This window comes from Mustelus asterias, chromosome 6 (genome assembly GCF_964213995.1).
Source record: "Mustelus asterias chromosome 6, sMusAst1.hap1.1, whole genome shotgun sequence".
In the NCBI taxonomy this organism is placed as follows: Eukaryota; Metazoa; Chordata; class Chondrichthyes; order Carcharhiniformes; family Triakidae; genus Mustelus; species Mustelus asterias.
This window is the reverse complement of record NC_135806.1, coordinates 16111500-16132354: the sequence shown is the minus strand read 5'-3', so window position 1 is coordinate 16132354 and position 20855 is coordinate 16111500. Positions and strand designations below refer to the sequence as shown.

At 42.6% G+C, this 20855-nt stretch overlaps 1 protein-coding gene across 1 annotated transcript in view; it reads left to right on the top strand.

The window, feature by feature from the left end:
• Nucleotides 1-20855, top strand: part of dnah6 (dynein, axonemal, heavy chain 6) — a 215150-nt gene that overhangs the window by 182786 nt on the left and 11509 nt on the right. Inside the window, exons 56-58 of the mRNA XM_078215309.1 lie at nt 1090-1217; nt 14753-14938; nt 19186-19258. Coding sequence (XP_078071435.1) covers nt 1090-1217; nt 14753-14938; nt 19186-19258 — 387 coding nt within the window. The remainder of the gene's footprint in view (nt 1-1089; nt 1218-14752; nt 14939-19185; nt 19259-20855) is intronic.

The following is a 20855-nucleotide window of genomic DNA, read 5'->3' as shown; positions in this document are numbered from 1 at the left end:
TCTCCCTCTCCACCTATGCTGAATGAAAATATGGTGGGTGGGATCCTTTTTAAAGGAGATGGGTCTGCTGACTCAGAGGTGCTGGAATTCTACTTCCCGCCTGCCACAGAATCGAAACGGGCGAGGGGTCGGCCAACGGAAATGTCCGTTGAACTCAGTTGGGAATTTCCAGTCTCGCTCGAGCAAGGCCATAAAATCCCACCCAGGAAGCTCACTTCGCAAAGTGTATAAACAAATTGCTTGGTAATGTGCTTTATCTAAAGAGTAAATCCATGAACACGGTAGGAAGTTGTGCTCATGAAAAAGAGGTTGAAGAACCAAAGGTGTCAAGGCAGGCAGACATTGGGTGGCAATATTTGAACGGAATTAGCAACCCCCTCGCCACCCAGCCCCCACAACATCTACATTTCATGGGAGCGTTTCCAATGCCCTAATATGTGTTCATACAAAACTAAATGCGAGAGGAATGGCTTTGGATTGATTGAATGTGATATTTCAATTCTCCACGACTTGCATGGGATTTGGGAAGGTTGAAAAGTGTTGTGACTTTATCTCTGACTTTTGAGTAAGGCTTCCCTACATTCCCTGCAGGAAGAATGGATTTGGAAAAACATTCCCCAGGATACAATACTTTCAGTAAATAGATTCAATAAGCAAATAACCACAAAATGCTTTATCTTTAGAAATGCAAGTTACATTTTGACATGAAGGGAATAAACATTGTCTGGGATCTGTCTAGTGGCATGTTATGATGCTACATTTGCAAATATTCAAAATCATAAGCACATTGTGTGGTACAATTTGGCTAAACATACTATATACAGAAAATCTTTCCTAATTCAATTTGGGACACAACAGGGTTCATTTTCATCTTCACAATCTGTTTGATAACAAAATGGTGAAGATTACCTTCCCTTTGTAGAATCCGCTGCACCTATATCCCGCAGAGGTTAATGGAATGAAAATCAGGCTTTTTTTATGATGGGCATTCCACCAACCATGCCATCTTACTGCCCGGACAGCAGTACAAAATCACAGTGAAAGTCTGTGGAAAAAACTTCCTCAATATTGTTTCATATATTATTTCAGATAAACTTGACCTTGAAGTTGCAATCGAAGCCCTATTTGTTAGAGATAGGAAAGGACGCTTGAATTCGTTGACCACAGTACTTGGTCAAGAAGTTGACCGCTTTAATGGCCTCCTGGTTGTGCTAAAAGTAAGTAATAGATCTATATATGGAATTCAAACAGCACTCTTCTCATATTCTCAAAAACAATGTATCATGTGAAGGTTAATTGTGGCACTTTTTCTATTTAACTGAAGGCTGCATTAGTTTTTATGCTCCCCTAACCTGAGTTCATTGTTTCTTCACTAATGTTGCAAATTTCTAAATTTATCAGCCTTGCATATTTTCCAAAGGGAAACATTTGTTATTGCTCCCTAACATTGCATGGGGAACACACTTATTTGCATATTTAAAATACATGAAAGTAGCATTTACTGCAAACAATTCCACTGTACTTTTCTTTTTTAACTTGTATTTAGACCATTAATTGTGATATTTATAGACATATTACCATATGAAAAGAAAGATGAGCAAAAACCATCAAACTCCCCTCAAAAATCAATGATACACTCTGTGGCAGTGACCACCACTTAAGCTTGTAGAAGAAAGAAGATGGGGAGAACTTTCAGCTTGGGAATGTATGTTTTAATCTAAAAAAATGAGCATTGAGGCACTGAATGTTGGGTTATGATCTCTCATGCCACGGAAAGTGCCTGTTATTATTTTGAATAGTGTTTTTTGTTAGCCATTTGGCATGCTCACCTGAAATTGGCGGGTGCCTAGTTACCATGCCCAAGATCTCTTTTCAATAGTTTTGGCATCCTTTTCGCCAATGCTAAAAACAAGTACAAAAAATAATGGGCAGGAGCAGCCTGAAGGGCACCATTTAGGCTGTAGTAGCATCCTTCTCTGAGTCAGATGTTTGTGGGTACAAATGCCATTCCAGAAACCTGAGCACATAATCCAGACTGATACTTGAGTGCAGCACCGAGGGAATGCTCCACCAATGGCTATGCCATTTTTCAGGTGACACAATAAACCAAAGTCTTGTCTGTCCTCTCATGATATAAAGGATTCCATGGCATTCTTTTGAAGCAGAACAGGGGAGCTAGCCCAGGGCCCTATATTGACTGTTCACAGTTCCAGTGGATTTTAACTGCATTTTCTCTGGACTTCTTTTAAATAGAATCATGTAAAGTCTATGGAGTTTTTAAAAAATCATAGAATCCCTACAGTGCAGAAACAGGCCATTCGGCCCATCAAGTCTGCACTGACCACAATCCCACCCAGGCCCTACCCCCTTATCCCTACACATTTACCCGCTAATCCCTCTAACCTACACATTTCTTTCTAAATCTCAGGACTCTAAGGGGCAATTTTAGCATGGCTAATCAACCTAACCTGCATATCTTTGGACTGTGGGAGGAAACTGGAACACCCGGAGGAAACCCACGAAGACACGAGGAGAATGTGCAAACTCCACACAGACAGTGACCCAAGCTGGGAATCGAACCCAGGTCCCTGGAGCTGTGAAGCAGCAGTGCTAACCACTGTGCTACCGTGTCGCCTATTTTGGGGGCCTATACTCTTTATACAAAAAAGCATAGGGGATGAATTATGATGGCACCCTCGTTTCATTTGAATAGTATTAAGAACATAAGAACAAACAAAGAACAATACAGCACAGGAACAGGCCCTTCGGCCCTCCAAGCCCGCGCCGCTCCCCGGTCCAGGATTGAATCCTGAATCCAGGATCCCCGCCCAATTTTCCAGCCTATCTACATCCTAATATCCTATCCACCGAGCTGTCCCTCACAGCTACGATGCTTTGTTCATCACAACCTATTAACTCACCCCCACCCCCCCATTCCAGACCATGTGATCTCCAGGGAGAGGCGAAAACCCAGAGTGAAAACCCCAGGGCCAATAGGTGGAAAAAAAAATCTGGGAAATTCCTCTCCGACCCCCTGAGGCGATCGAAACGAGTCCAGGAGATCACACTGGCCCTGATCAGAAAATGCTTCCCAACCCTATTCATTTCCACTTCTGCTTTACGAACACCATCTGAATTCCCTTCCCCCGAGACAGGTTCCCAACTATCCGCAGTCTCGCTCTGTACTGGCGCCAGCAAGATGATCATAGAATGAAGCCTTGAAACGAGAAACAAAGAACAATTAGCCCGCGCCGCTCCCTGGTCCAAACTAGACCACTCTTTTGTATCCCTCCATTCCCACTCCGTTCATATAGCTGTCTAGATAAGTCTTAAACGTTCCCAGTGTGTCCGCCTCCACCACCTTGCCCGGCAACACATTCCAGGCCCCCACAACCCTCTGTGTAAAATATGTCCTTCTGATATCTGTGTTAAACCTCCCCCCCCTTCACCTTGAACCTATGACCCCTCGTGAACGTCACCACCGACCTGGGGAAAAGCTTCCCACCGTTCACCCTATCTATGCCTTTCATAATTTTATGCACCTCTATTAAGTCTCCCCTCATCCTCCGTCTTTCCAAGGAGAACAACCCCAGTTTCCCCAATCTCTCCTCATAACCAAGCCCCTCCATACCAGGCAACATCCTGGTAAACCTCCTCTGTACTCTCTCCAAAGCCTCCACGTCCTTCTGGTAGTGTGGCGACCAGAACTGGACGCAGTATTCCAAATGCGGCCGAACCAACGTTCTATACATCTGCAACATCAGACCCCAACTTTTATACTCTATGCCCCGTCCTATAAAGGCAAGCATGCCATATGCCTTCTTCACCACCTTCTCCACCTGTGACGTCACCTTCAAAGATCTGTGGACTTGCACACCCAGGTCCCTCTGCGTCTCTACACCCTTTATGGTTCTTCCATTTATCGTGTAGCTCCTCCCTACATTATTCCCACCAAAATGCATCACTTCACATTTATCAGGATTGAGCTCCATCTGCCATTTTTTTGCCCAAATTTCCAGCCTATCTATATCCTTCTGTAGCCTCTGACAATGTTCCTCACTATCTGCAAGTCCTGCCAGTTTTGTGTCATAAGAATTGTGTCATTGTGAACATAAGAAATAGGAGCAGGAGTAGGCCATCTGGCCCTTCGAGCCTGCCCCGCCATTCAACAAGATCATGGCTGATCTGAAGCGAATCAGTTCCACTTACCCGCCTGCTCCCCATATCCCCTAATTCCCTTATCGATCAGAAAACTATCTACCCGTGATTTAAACATATTCAACGAGGAAGCCTCCACCACTTCAATGGGCAGAGAATTCCAGAGATTCACCACCCTCTGAGAGAAGAAGTTCCCCCTCAACTCTGTTCTGAACCGGCCCCCCCTTATTTTGAGGCTGTGCCCTCTAGTTCTGGTTTCCCTTCTAAGTGGAAAGAATCTCTCCACCTCTACCCTATCCAGCCCCTTCATTATCTTATATGTCTCTATAAGATCATCCCTCATCCTTCTAAACTCCAACGAGTACAGACCCAATCTGTTTAATCTCTCCTCATAAGCTACACCCCTCATCTCCGGTATCAACCTGGTGAACCTTCTCTGCACTCCCTCCAAGGCCAATATATCCTTTCGCAAATAAGGGGACCAAAACTGCACACACTACTCCAGTTGCGGCCTCACCAGTGCCTTGTACAGTTGCAGCAAGACCTCCCTGCTTTTATATTCTATCCCCCTCGCGATAAAGGCCAACATTCCATTCGCCTTCTTGATCACCTGCTGCACATGCAGACTGAGTTTTTGCGATTCGTGCACAAGGACCCCCAGGTCCCTCTGCACAGTCGCACGATGTAATTTTTCTCCATTTAAATAATATTCCAATTTACTATTATTTCTTCCAAAGTGGATAACCTCACATTTGCTAACGTTATATTCCATCTGCCAGATCCTCGCCCACTCGCTCAATGTTTTGAATTGAATTGATTTGATTTATTATTGTCACATGTATTACTATGCAGTAAAAAGTATTGTTTCCTGCGCGCAATACAGATAAAGCATACCATTCATAGAGAAGGAAAGGAGAGAGTGATAATGTAATGTTACAGTCATAGCTAGGGTGTAGAGAAAGATCAACTTAATATGAGGTAGGTCCATTCAAAGGTCTGATGGCAGCAGGGAAGAAGCTGTTCTTGAGTCGGTTGGTACGTGTCCTCAGACTTCATTCAATGTTCTTATCTTTCTCGCAAAAATCCTATTCCTCTTCCTCCCTTTGAAATGTTTATTTTTGTTAGCTGTTTTGTCATCAGCAGAGAAAATTGCTTGCCAAAAATGATGCATTCATCATAATTAGTTGAAATTAGATTTGATTTTATCTTCATCCATCGTTTCAACCTTGTTAAGGCTGTAATATAGTTCAATGTGTAACAGATCATAAAATATCCATCAGATTCAATTTTAATTTAAATCTGTGAATAGCATTGATTAATAGTTTATGTGGTCTATCTATCCTTTTGCCTGACTAATGTTTTGCATTTAAATTTTTGAGAGTACTACTGTTATGCATATTTTATGATTAACATGATAGCCACAGGGTAAGGAAATGATTGCTGCTAATGTTTAATAGTCTGAAATATGAACTTCTTTCTAAAAATGATACTGTATTAGTGCCTAAAGATTGGTTCAGAGTTTCTTCTTAGTTGTCTGAAGGAAAGTAAAAGTTCAAAGGTGAATATCGAGTCATTTTGTTCGACCTACTTCCTTAAGCATGTGGTTGCAGTGCCAAAAAAATGTTATATGGCGACTAAGAATTCAAGTGACACAACGTTCCCTTTGTGGCTTGAAGCAACAATATCAAATTTTTAAAATCTTCTTGCAAAATATACTTCTCATTGAAATCATATTAATATAATGAGCTGATGCTTTCAATGTAATGAAAAGAGCTTTGCCTCGATAAATTGAAATAAAAATTGGCAGGACAGGGGCTGAACTTTGGGAAATCAGCAAATCATCAAAGTCATAGAGCCATAAAACCCTTACAATGCAGAATGAGGCTATTCGGCCCATCGAATGTGCACTGACAACAATCGTTCCCAGGCCCAAACCCTGTAACCCCACGTATTTACTCTGCTAACCCCTAACACTAAGCGGCAATTTAGCGTGTCCAATCAACCTAATCTGCACATCTTTGTAGTATAGGAGGAAACCGGAGAATCCAGAGGAAACCCACACAGACACAGAGAATGTGCAAACTCCAGACAGTTGCCCGAGACCGGAATTGAACCCGGGTCCCTGGCGCTGTGAGGTAGCAGTGCTAACCTCTGTGTCACCGTGCCGCCCAAATGATGGAGCTCCTTGGATGAGTAGAAATATTTAACAAAGGTGACGACAGCAACAACTACTTGTATAACACCTTTAACATAGTAAAATGTTCCAAAGCATTGACAGGACTGTTATCAAACAGAATTTAACAGCAAGCTAAATAAGGAGACGATGATCAAAAGCTTGGTCAAAGGGATAAGTTTTAATGTGCACCAAAGCCCCTGGTGCTTCTCCTGTTTCTGGGCCCTTTATTGCGCCTCCCTTAACCCAGCCCCTCAATCACGCATGATTTTATAACTCCCTCTCAAGATTCACCAATCAATGCACCAAACAATCACCGAAAATTAAGAGTAAAATGGTGATATCCATTGTTAGCATCGGATTATAAATATCCTCTCGTTTATATGCAGCATTGGTCATTAATATTAAGAGCAGCAATGATATGATGCAATGTTAGTTTATGTGCACCCTGACTCACCGTGATGATTGAGCAAATCAGAAAGTACAAATTTTGCTTTAACAACATTGGGCAATATTGTTAATTTGACAGGAAAATATTCCATTAGTTATTAATAATACTGTGCTGATGATAACACATATTTCAGTGACTGCCTCACTTATTAACCTTAGGCAGCAGTGCTAACCACTCTGCCACCATGCCATGTATTAGAGCTGAGAGTTGTATTAGGCTTTCACATGTCCCAAATTGCTTTACAACCAATTATGTCCTTCTGAGTTGTAGTGACATGTACAATGTGGGCAATGCTTTCAAGTGGTGGAGTAAGTTTTAGCGGCTGAATAATTTATTCTTAGTCCTAATATATATATTTGTCTGCCATTCTGGATGAAGAGATGAGCTGGACTAAATTAACAGGTTCTCCACGTTGCGTCATGTAGACATGGTGTTAGTAAATTCATATTTGGGAGAAAGATTCAATGCTTGCAACCCAGATAAACCGCACATTTTTAAAAAACCTTTTAAAGAAGTAGGAGTCATCCATGGTCTTATTCAATACAATTATTACAAAGGGTATAATTAGATTTTATTTTATCAGTAACCTCACAAGGTAGAATAAATAACCACCAAGCAACAAAATGGAATGATTGAACAACATGGATCTTCACTGTCAGTGAGAAGCATTGGGGCCCTTAGGTATCTCTGTACAACACAGGTTTTAAGAGGCTGGAGAGCAATAACTGAATGGTTCACGACTGTATCTGTGTGTTTTTATCAGCAAGTCTGAAGACTCTGCTGATTGCAGCTTCTCATTACAATATAATTTCAATATCTACGATGAAACATAGCTTTATCAAAATATTTAAATACTTCAAAAACTCTTAAAAGCATCAAGATTGAGTGCGATAATAGGTAAGTAGAAAAAGGACAAGATTGACATTAATTAACATAAAGACTCCAGAATCAAATGGAGTGTAAAATAGTTTATTGATTGACTATGAGCTAATTATAGATTCCTATCCTGGCATTTTCACCCCACAAAGCCTTCTCACATTAAACCTGCATTAGCAACTAAATTAACAGAACTACAGCTTCTGTTTGCACGATAATTATGTATGATAATGGCCATTTAGCCCAGCTCATCTAGAATGACATACAAACATATATATTCGGAAAGGAGTAAATTATTCAGCCCCTAAAGCTTACTCCACTATTTGAAAGCATTGTCCATATTGTACATGTCACTACAATTCAGAAGGACATAATTGGTTGTGAAGCAATTTGGGACATAGAACATAGAACATAGAAAGCCACAGCACAAACAGGCCCTTCGGCCCACAAGTTGCGCCGATCACATTCCCACCTCTAGGCCTATCTATACCCCTCAATCCCATTAAATCCCATGTACTCATCCAGAAGTCTCTTAAAAGACCCCAACGAGTTTGCCTCCACCACCACCGACGTCAGCCGATTCCACTCACCCACCACCCTCTGAGTGAAAAACTTACCCCTGACATCTCCTCTGTACCTACCCCCCAGCACCTTAAACCTGTGTCCCCTCGTAGCAACCATTTCAGCCCTTGGAAATAGCCTCTGAGAGTCTACCCTATCCAGACCTCTCAACATCTTGTAAACCTCTATCAGGTCACCTCTCATCCTTTGTCTCTCCAGGGAGAAGAGACCAAGCTCCCTCAACCTATCCTCATAAGGCATGCCCCCCAATCCAGGCAACATCCTTGTAAATCTCCTCTGCACCCTTTCAATGGCTTCAACATCTTTCCTGTAATGAGGTGACCAGAACTGCGCGCAGTACTCCAAGTGGGGTCTAACCAGGGTCCTATAAAGCTGCAGCATTATCTCCCGACTCCTAAACTCAATCCCTCGATTAATGAAGGCCAGTACGCCGTACGCCTTCTTGACCGCATCCTCCACCTGCGAGGCCGATTTAAGAATCCTATGGACCCGGACCCCAAGGTCCTTCTGATCCTCTACACTGCTAAGAATGGTACCCTTCATATTATACTGCTGCTTCATCCCATTGGATCTGCCAAAATGGATCACCACACACTTATCCGGGTTGAAGTCCATCTGCCACTTCTCCGCCCAGTCTTGCATTCTATCTATGTCTCGCTGCAACTTCTGACATCCCTCCAAACTATCCACAACACCACCTACCTTGGTGTCGTCAGCAAACTTACCATGTGAAAGCCTGATGCAATTCTCAACTCTAATACACGGCATGGTGGCAGAGTAGTTGGCACTGCTGCCTCACAGTGCCAGGGACCCAGGTTCGGTTCTGGCCTTGGGTCACTGTTTGTTCGGAGTCTGTACATTCTTCCCATTTCTACATGGGTTTCCTCCGGGTGCTCTTGTTTCCTCCCGGTGCTCTTGTTTCCTCCCACAGTCCAAAGATGTGCAGGTTAGGTGGATAGGCCATGCTACATTGCCCCTTTCTGTCCAAAGATGTGTAAATTAGATGGATTAGCCATGGTAAATGTGTGGGCTAATGGGGATAGAGCAGGGGGATGGGGATGGGCTTGGGTGGAATGCTCCTTCAGGGGTGGTACAGACTTGATGGGCCAAAAGCCCTCTTGCAGCACTGAAGGGATTCTATGGTTCAATGATATCATGAGCAGTTCCCTACATCCACAGTCCAATGGTTTGGCAGAATGGGTGGTTCACTCGGTCAAGCATGTACTCGAGAAATGTGCACGGGATCACACAGATTACTATGCTGCACTGCATAGCCTGTGAAATCTACCACGCCAGGGTCTGCCCTTGTCAGCACAATGGCTTTTCTCCAGGTGCACCATGATCACGATTCCTATCGCCAAGGCTCTGCTGCAGCCTAAACTTGAAATTAACACGTGGCCGTCCTGCAATAGCGATTGAAAAAGTAAAGGCGCGATGATGGAGATGCCCATAGTCTCTGCTACCCTACCACCAGGTCAAACGGTCAGGATTCAGACCACACATGGTCATGACCAGTTGGTGGTAGTTCACAGTAATGCCCTGCAACCAGACAGCTATATGGTAACCTCAGATGGTGCCCACTCTGTACGCAATCGCTGTCACCTTCTGCAAGTAGTAGAACCAGCACCAACAGATAACACACCACTCCAGTCATCCGGCCTATGGCACCAACTAATATGCAGACTCCTAAAGAGGCCAACGTAGCTGCTTCTGCACTTAACAAATGCACAGATGAAACATCTGAGGGTCGATCTTGCCAAAAATAGTCCAGGACAGGCGTGAAAACGGGAACGTTTCTGATCCAGTTTTTGGGGCAGTTCAAATCTAGTATTTTATCCACTTAGTGCAAGAAAAAATGGGCTAAGCCACCCCTTGCCTGTAAGGGAATGGGGCGGGGTTTAAATCACCAGCAAGCTTGCTGTAGCATAAGAGGGCACCATTGCGTGTGTACAGAATTCTGTGGCTGCACATGCACAATGGCAACCAGCAGAGGCCTGACAAGTCTGAGCAGCCGGCCTTGACCCAACACCCCCGCCTCCTATTACGGGGGCCCACAGCCGATTGCAAGCCCCACACCGCATGGAAATATTGCCCCCGCCACCCAGATCGATTGTCCCCCCTCCCCCACTGATCGCCTGCAGAGTGGCAGCAGGACCCCCCTTCCTACCTGATCAGCCCACCACCCCCCCAGTTTTGCCCCATCCCCATAGGCCCCGCCCCTTCAGGCCCCACACCCTGGCACTGCCCAGTGGACAGTGCCATAGTGCCAGGCTGGCACTGCCCAATGGGCACACCCTCCCTTGCCCTCGACCTCCCAGAGGGGCCTCAATGGCCTCCGGTTCTACCAGCTCGGCCATCACAACTGGTCCACATTGCTGGGACCTGCTGTGTTTCTCGCTGGAGAGGACCTCTCCCAGAGAGGCCACACAGGCAAGTTAGCCTGTATGATAGCGTCCTGGGCTTGCCAATTCCATTTAAATCACATTCAAATTGAATTTAAATAATTTATTTAGCCTCTCGCTGGAAATGGGTGAGACACTGACCTCCCCGGATATCCAGTGCTGGTAAGATCACAAGAGACGAGAAATCAGGCGCAAACCTGATTTCTCAGCTCTCGTGCGATCTTACTGGCTCAGCCCGCCCATTGGCCAGCTGGGCGCAACGGTAAGATCGACCCCCCCACCCCCCACTCCCCCTTCATGCTACCAGTGAAGAAACTAGTGATAGGAAGACTAAAACGCCATCAACCTGTGTAATCACATGCTCGGGGCACATGAGTAGGCCAAACGCAAGATTCCAGAACTTTATTATCATGTAGCATAGAACTGACTTTTGAAGTTCCGCTTTCTTTCCAATAGAAATGTGGGGGTGAAGGAGACACCATGGGCTATGCACCAGTTGCTAAAGCCTAATCTCTACCTCTATATATAACATATGTATTACACATATATATGTGTGTGTGTGTATATATATATATATATATATATATATAAATATGTGTAAGTAGTTATGCATTGTCAATTTGTTTATTTGCATGTCACACAGAGGTCTGTACATGTTTTCTGATTGCATTCTGTTACATCTCATACACTGTTACATCTCAAGTGGTCACGTGAGAACATGATCATACAGCAACGTAAGAGGTCACATGACAACAGCATGGGAGTTGTCCTCAGGATTTCAGACAGAGCGTGTGTACTGTATATAGCTGTAAGCTTCGGAATAAGCTTCCTTAATTGGAAGTCTTTGAAATCCTCCAAGTCTGGGCAACACAGCAGCACAGTGGGTAGCACTGCTGCCTCACAGCGTCAAGGACCCGGGCTCAATTCCGGCCTTTGATCAATGACTGTGTGGTGTTTGCAAATTCTCCCTATGTCTGCGTGGGTTTCCTCCGGGTGCTCCGGTTTCCTCCCACAGTTCAAAGATGCGCGGGTCAGGTTGATTGGCCATGATAAATTGACCCTAGTGTCAGGGGATTAGCAGGGTAAATATGTGGAGTTACGGGAATAGGGCGTACTGTAGGGATTCTTTGATTCTCTGATCAATGATTGAAGGAACCCACAACATTCAACAGAAATTATTTTGTTTTGCTTGCGACTTTGATCTTTAAATAATGCCATCTTTTTAGATTCAGTTTTTGCTGGGAGAGATTGACCCGTCAGTATGAATAACTGGATTGATTTCAAGCTGAAATTTCTCAGAGAAAATACTAAAGCTTGTGAAAATGGAGTAGAACAGTGAAAAATAAACCTCTGCGTCCCTCCAAGGCAGCAGACTAGTTTGCCAATATTTCATGACATTAAACAAAAATTGTACATTACAGAATGACGGTTAGGATAGTGGGGAAATAGCTTGGGTTGTTCATAAATAAAATCACTAAAAAGGTAAGATATTTTTGTAGAATAATGGATTTGTAAAAAAAAGATACAGACTTTACAGAATAAAGGATTGTAAAAAAATAAGTACGGAGTATTAAAATGGTAATCTGAATGTTAAAAGGCATTGATTGAAAGTTTGAATGGAGCTTATAAATGTTTCATTATAAAACATTGAGCTTCATGTTCAATTTAAAAATGCATTAGTGTTTCCTGAACCTCCCCGTAGCTGAAATGTAGCCAGCCACCTCTAAAGAGAAGGAGAGAATGCTGACAGGTAGTCTAGGCAATGTGTCATGGCAAATGTAGGAGTGGATTTAGCATCAAGCAGCATTTCTCCTTAAATATTTTGATTTATAATTTGGCAAATTTCCAGTCTTTTACAAAAGGCTTTTCGAGAATAAACCTGTGACTCTGTGACTCAATAAAACCACGAACCAGGACTGAGAACGATGGGTTGACTTCTGGGATTGGATTTTCAAATGGCAGGAGCAAGCAAATCAAAATAATTTCTGTTGTATATTGTGGGTTCCTTAAATCATTGGTATCAAGGACTTCCAATTAAGGAAGTTTATTCCTAAGCTTAACAGCTATATACAGGATCCAGTGTGGGTGCGATTTAAATATTGTGGTCCTGTACCTTGTCTCTGGATCCTGATTTCTCAGCGTCAGTCTTCAATTTTCAAAATATTGGCGGTGGAAAGGGAAGAAGTACCTGCTCATCTTCAATTAATGATTCATTGAGCTCATGGAGCATGTTAACGAGCCTGGGAGGGTGGCATTGCAATATTTACTGGCGATTTCAGTGAAACCAAATGACCTGATGCACATTAGTGCACGGACGTCGGGTTCACTGCGGGGCAACAGATTTTTTTTTATATGCTTAAATCACGGGGTGTCGTGTTCTCTGAACCTGAAGGTGCAGGATATGTCAACTTTGTCCAGTCATACACAATTTCATGGCTTTCTACTGTTGGACTTCTGAGGAGCTGCCTCCTCTTTATAGCAAGGCAGCAGCAGGCCCCATCATAGCTGTCACCTGTTCTTGCCTCTAGTACCAGGCAGGTAGCTCCCACCTCCTGGAGGGCCTATGCCACAGATTACAAACAGAGCAACGTGTATAGATTCAGGCAAGCTTACTCAGAAACATCTGAAGAAATCTGTCTTCGTAAACTGGGTTTTACCTAGGAGACAGTCACAGGATTGTATTTTTGAAGCTCGCTTACAAATAAGCTCCACCACAGGAAGTTTATACCTTAGTGACATTCAAAGCCATCACAGCCCAGAATTATTATGCTTCAGGTTCAACCAATGTTATCATGGATGACTTCAGCAACATCAGTCAATCAGAAACTAAAATCAGAGGTTAAGGTCACATAATATGTTTTGCATAAAACCATTGACAAAACATTAAAGACAGCTCTGATGTTTGATCTTTAGTAAGTTTCATAATATTTTAACATAAATTGTTCTATCGAAACAGTTTTTTTACTCTGAAAATGCAGCATATCACATACATGACAAATTTTGTTCCTTTCATAGTTTGACAATGTCAATTTTTTTTGATGATTTCCCCCGTATATTCTAAAAATGTTTGGAACAATTGTTCCTTTTTTGTTTCCCTAAGAGAATGTAACAATGGCAGAATGATATCTTTGTCAAAGGTTTTCATCACTCAAGTTAAGATCTCAATAAAAGATCTAAACTTATAAAAAAGTCATTTTTATGCATCATTTTTTATCAGCGCTTTTAGGGAAAGAATAAAAATTGCAAATTTATGATTACTTCAATTCGATTTAATCTTTACTGCAAAAAAGCACACAGCACAGTCTAGCTATTTGGGACAACCAAAAATAACCACTTTTGTAAGAAATAATCATTTACATTTTTTCACTCAAAACATTGGGCGTGATCTTACCGGCTTGCCACACCAGTCGATCAGCATGACCTGCCAGTAAGAGAGGGCAAAAGGCAAAAAATTGGATTTGCGCCTGGTTTCTTGCCTCTCGCGATTTGCCGGCCCCATTTCACACAGGAATGGCGCAAGGCTGATTTAAATATTAATGAAAGTTTGCAACTGAATTCTGGATTCTGCCTTTTGGTTCATGGTGCAACCACTTGCCAGAGACTGGACCTGCACTGGGGGCATATAGAATAGAATCCCTACAGTGCAGAAGGAGGCCATTCGGCCCATCAAGTCTGTATTTACCACAGTCCCACCCAGGCTCTATCCCCATAACTCCATGCATTTACCCTAGTTAGTCCCCCTGAACACTCAGGGGCAATTTAGCATGGCCAATCCACCGAACCCGCACATCTTTGGACTGTAGGAGGCAACGGAGCACCTGGAGGGGAGTGTGCAGACTCCGCACAGACAGCGATCCAGGAATCGAACCCGGGTCACTGGTGCTGTGAGGCAGCAATGCTAACCACTGTGCCCAACCTACCAAACTCTGGCACATGTTGTCATGGACAGTTGGAGCTTACGTCCGATGCACTCCACCTGTGCTGGGTCCAGGCAAGGGAGTATTTGGGCCATTACATTTTTAGTGATATCAAGTTTTTAAAAATATCCACAATTATGATCAGTTAATTTTTTTAAAAAATGTTTGATCTTTTATTTTCCTGTCTTTACAGAGTTCTTTAATTACACTGGATAAGGCTATTGCTGGATTTGTGGTAATGTCCGAAGAGGTGGAAAAGATGTACACCAGCTTCCTAAACAACCAGGTTCCAACACTTTGGGCTGATGCAGCTTATCCATCACTCAAGCCCTTGGGATCGTGGGTGAAAGACTTCATATTGAGAACGGAGTTTATTGAGGTGAGACAAACTAGAATAGCAATCCTGAAATAACAACTTGCTATACTTGTGGTTTTGAAAATCTGGCACAATTTGTAGCTTGAATCCATAAGGTGGCTGATGTGAGAAACATCAGAGAGCTTACTCAGCCTATGGAACGAAAGCAATGTATTACATTTTTTCCACTTTCTATAATTAGGCACTTGTGTCAGTTTTTCTTATCATAAAATATATTTGACTCTGTTTACTTATGAATAGCTAAATAACACATGACAGTACTGGTGTCAAAATTACCCCATTTTATTACCTTTCTCTACCCTGCACTTGGGTGTTTGTACTCTATTATCCAGTTGAGTTAGCAGGCCTGAGTTATTACTTTACCTTTGGTTGCAAAAAATTCAACAAGTACTTGATTTGATTTGGATTTTTGTGCAGTTGTGACTTCCAAAATGACTTCCAAAAGATTTGACCATCCAAAATGATGCCAGGACCCCAGATCTGAGATCTGGAAGTTCTAATCCCCTGCCCCCATTCCTCACCCCCCACCCCCATTTCTCGATTGGAGCAGAGGAAAAAGGATTTGATTCACAGCTGGGGGAAACTGAATTCAACGGGGCATTTGATCTTTGTGCAGAGTTCAAACAGACCGTGTTTTTGCTGGAAGTCTGTTTCCCTCAGTGTTGACTTATGATTTTTGAGGATAGATGCAAATGTGCGTAAAAGAGGATACCCTCTGTGGAACCATCAATCTCAAATTATTTAAATCCCCTACTCTTTAAATTTTGCAAAGAGGAAGTCTGCCTTGTAAATTCACAGTTTGATTGATAGCTCCATTAGATTATTAAGAGATTATCTGGCTCTGATGTGGGGCCCTGAATACAGATGTTTGTTTTTAGAACAGATTAAGTACTTGAAGGGATTTAAATATATTGAATCAGCTTTTGCCAGTGAGAGTGTTTTTTTAATATAGTTAATTCTGTAATGGAGACTTAGAACTGTTTTGTTTAATCTCAGTTTGGCTCCTGAGGTCTGTCCATGTTCGATACTGGGTGACTTAACATGGAGTGTATGAGGGCAAAAGATGGTAGGCATGGGCTGGCATGAGTTATCATGTGAGGTATAAGGGGCTGTAGAGATGAGAGGGGTGTCATGGGTTGGTACAGCTTAGCACTAAGTTGCAATGGGGGGTTATAAGGGGCCAAGAGGATGAGATGTGGTTATGGTTTGTCCATGGGTGGGGGGAAGAGGGCTATTCGTAACACGCTAATGTGAGGGGCTCGAGGGCCTAACTTTTTATTACAGCTGCGACAAGCTCCCAGAGTACTGAGGCAAACCTTTTTAACCAGCCCACTTTGGCACTCTACACCCCCTGTGGCTGCCACCAAATTGTTTTTAGGGGGCTGGGATCTCAACTGCAGCCTCTAAGTTATAAGTGATGGGATTCAAGTCACAATCCAGAGATTTAAGCACATAATTTATGGTTCTTACTCCAGTGAAGTACTGTGGGAGTGCAGCACTACAGGTGATGCCATCTTTCAGATGTGACATTAAACAAAGGCCCATCTGCCCTCCCGGGTAGATCCCATGACACAATTCAAACCAATGTAAATGTGTTGTCTTGATGCCATGGCTAATATATATACCGCTCAATGAGCACTAGCAATGCCAGCGAAAGGTGCTTTTTGTCTACACCAGTAGGATCAAACGAGCTCACAACCAATTAGTAAACCAGCTCATTATTTGAATGGCATCCAGTTTTATTTTCCAGTAACTGCAAAGGGCTGACAGTTTGCATTTTATCCCCAATAGCTGGTTATTAACCCATTACTGTTTGTGGACCTTGCCATGTGAAAATTGACTATTCTGTTTCCTCACCTTACCAAAGTAATCACAGTTCTGTAATGACTTCAATCAGGCCATTAAGGTTGGCCTATTGGAATATGAACTCCCTGATATAGGAGTCAATTGATGGGCCAATCAGGGAATCCTTTTCTTGTATTTAACCGGGAGTGTCAGTTCCTCTGGCATTCCTGAAGGTAGACTGCTGACTGAGAGCACTCTGTGTACTGCTGTTGGAATTGTAAATAAAGGGATTTTGGTGAAGGGACTTCTGCCTTCGAATACTTATTACAAGTTCAAATATATTTAATTGGCTGTAAAGAACTTTGGTTTGTCCATGCGGTCATGATAGGTACATTTTGAATACAAGTTATTTTTTCTCAAGAGTAGCCAGAATGGTCTTTGCCATCAAGTGCCTCAGTAAAGTGGCTGTTATTATGGGCTGAATCTTGAGCCTATGTTAACCGTCAGCAAAAATGACAATGGGGGCCAAAAGTCCCACATGAGTCGAGAAACATGATTTGCGTCACAGATATATATTCTCAGAAGAATTCCTGGAACCCACAGCCCAGATGAACAGATTAACATTTTAGAATAGACTTAACTGTTTAGGATTGATTGACTTTGTCCCGGATTAAGGAATACATTTTCAGAAATATCACAAGAAATACAAACAGGAGTAGATCATATACCCAGGAGTAGACCATCAGGCCTGCTTCACCACTCAATACAATATGGCTGATCTTGGGATTCCACTCCACTTTTCTGCCCGTTCCCCATATCCCTTGAGAGACCAAAAACCTGTCTATCACAGCAGCCTTTAATGTATTCAATGATGGAGCATCCGCAACCCTCTGGGGTAGATTCCAAAGATTCCCAACCCTTTGAGTGAAGGAATTTCCCCTCGTCTAAGTACTGATTGATCGGCCTCTTATTCGGATACTGTTCCCCCGCACTTTAGATTTCACTTTAGACCAGTGGAAACAATTTCTCAGCATCAACCCTGTCAAGCCTCTTCAGAATCTTGTGCATTTCTATGAGTTCACCTCTCAGCCTTCTAAACTCCAATTACCCCATATATAATTGGCTTTGTTTAATTTTCAGATTCCTGGTTGTGATTGGAGTATGTCAGTTTCCACTTTAACATGGAATTCAATGATATTATGATCACTATTTCCAGTGGATCTTTTACTACAATGTTACTAATTAATCATACTTCAATACACAATATTAGATCTAAGATAGCTGCATCCCAGGTTGATTCCACAACAAATTCCTCCAAGACACTGTCATCAAAACATTTCATAAATTCATCTTCTCAAACAAGCTCTGGGTGACTCCATCTTGAAAGGGGCCTATCTTTGGGTAATTAGAGCCTCTGCCTGTTTCAGGTACTGGACATGACTCAACGTACAAATTCTTGTCCCATGGCATATACGGAGCCCTGATTGCCATTTTTGGGATAACCAGATGGAACATATGCCATGCACTCACTGGCTGTGCAGAAAAGGACCAAAAGCAGTACATTTAAGATCATTTATGTGATGCCAGGAGGACCAACTCCCCAAAAATATTGTGTGGCTTTGCTGCCACATGCTCCATAGCCTCTCTATTGCCAGCTCCAGCCCACCTTTGGAACTATTTTGCTGCTGACATGACACTGGTCTTGAGTCAGTGAGCTGCAGCAGTATAAGCATTTGGAATCTGCGTGCTGCCTCCCCGCACTCTCGTGCAACCAGCTCCCTGTCCCTGTGTGGGTTTCCTCCGGGTGCTCCGGTTTCCATCCAAAGATGTGAAAGTTAGGTACATTGGCCATGCTAAATTGCCCTTTAGTGTCCCACGATGTGTAGGTTAGGGGGAATTAATTGGATAAATATGTGGAGTTTGGCGATAGGGCCTGGATGGGATGTTCTGTTAGAGAGTCAGTTGTTAAACTCTTGTTAAAACTCTTACTGTGTTTGCCCCAGTCCAACGCCGGCATCTCCACATCAGAAAGTTAAGTACAGGTCACTTGCTTGTCCACTAGGTCTGGGTTGGTCTCGAAGAAGAATTATAAATAAATAATTGCCTCTATCTCATTTGTTGACATGCTGGGCAACATTAAAAGCATTCTTCTTTAATTATTAAAATAATGAAAGAAAACATCCAGCAGTTTAAAATTGGATTGACTAACTGGTAGTATTAAAAAATAATATGGTGGTTTTATATGTTCTGTTTTGTGGGTTAATATGGACTGCCAAGCTATATTGTACGGAAACAAAAACAGAAAATGCTGGGAAATTCCCTCCCCATAGATGCTGTCAGACCTGCTGAGATTTTCCGGCATTTTCTGTTTTTGTTTCAGATTCCAGCATCCGCAGCATTTTGCTTTTAACTATAATGAACAGAAATGATTGTTCAGTGCTGATTTTTATTTATCTCATTTTTAGACCTGGATCAAACAAGGCCAACCAAAGTCTTTCTGGATTTCTGGATTCTTCTTCCCTCAGGGATTTCTGACCGGTAATCACCACATATAATTTCTTGAAAATAATATTAATTAGTCTATTTGTTCGCTTTGAACTCAGTTCAATATTTATTACCCAGTGAGCACTCTTGGGTTGTTCTTTGTTTTTTTTTTAAAGTTTATTTATTAGTGTCACAACTAGGCTTACATTAACACTGCAATGAAGTTACTGTGAAAATCCCCTAGTCGCCACACTCTGGCAACTGTTCAGGTACACTGAGGGAGAATTTAGCACGGCCAGTGCACCTAACCAGCACGTCTTTCGGAGTGTGGGAAGAAACCAGAGCACCCAGAGGAAACCCACGCAGACACGGGGAGAACGTGCAGACTCCACACAGACAGTGACCCAAACGCTGGCGCTGTGAGGCAATAGTGCTAACCACTGTGTCATCGTCGATCAAGGGCATGTTTGAAGAAAATACTGCAGAATGGTGTTGAATCAAATAATCAAGTTCAGAGAAGTAATTTGCATTGCTAATAAAGAGAAATAGGCCCTATGCTTTTTAAAATATTTACAAAGAAGATGGCATTTTCCATCTGGCACACTATACATTCCTGTCTCATACTTTTAAATAAAAGTAAAGATGTGAAGACCTCTAACCTGAAGGGCAATTAAATTGTGACCTCTCCCAGCGTTTTACTTAACGGTTATTAATTAGACTTTGTGATTCTGCGGTTGAAAGTGTACCAGAGCAATTCATCAAATTGCTCAAGGTTTTCTTTTAGGCAGCTGAATAGCCATAGGGTAAAAATGCAATTTATGTCATGTTACAAGGTAAATAATTTAGATTCTTTTTTTAATTTATCCATAAAATTACTCAACTTATATTATTCATCGATCTATTAAGTCTTGGTCCAGTGAGCTGAATTTTTGTCCGGGGACTTGAGCTCAAGCTGGTCATTGAAGCTGATATCTGTGCTCCTTAGTGTTTACTAAGTAATGCCTTGAGAGATTTGTATGTTTCAAAAAGCCTTCATCATAAGGACCGACACAACGCAAACTAACTAATCCATTTTCCAAGCTGCTAGAAACCATTGCTAGTTCACTGTATCGATTTTAGTCTGCCTTTTTAAAAATTCATTCTTGGGTGTGGGTGTCGCTGGCAAGGCCTTTGTTTATTGCTCATCCCCAGTTGTCCCGAAAAAGTAATGGTGAATTGCATTCTCACATCATTGAAGTCTATGTGTTGTTGGTGATTCCACAATGCTGTTGGGTAGGGAGTTCCAAGTTTTTGATTCAAGTACAATGAAGACATCCATTCAAGTCTAAATGATCTGTGACTTGGAGGTGAAGAGCCCCAAGCATCTGCTGCCCATGTCCAGCCACGTGGTGGAAGTCACAGGTTTGGGAAGTGCTGTGGAAGAAGCTTTGGAGAACTGCTCGGAGGAATTCTGTAGAAAAATTGAGAAAATGATGGCAAAAGGTTAGGTTAGTGGATGCAATGCTGATCAAGTTGGCTGCTTTGTTCTGGATCATGTTGAGTTTATCAAGTGGTGTTACAACTGTACGTATCCAGGCAACTGAAGAGTATTGTATCACAGCAGAAGGAGAGACCCAGCAGTTGGTATTGGAAGAAGGGAGAAGGGCTGTCA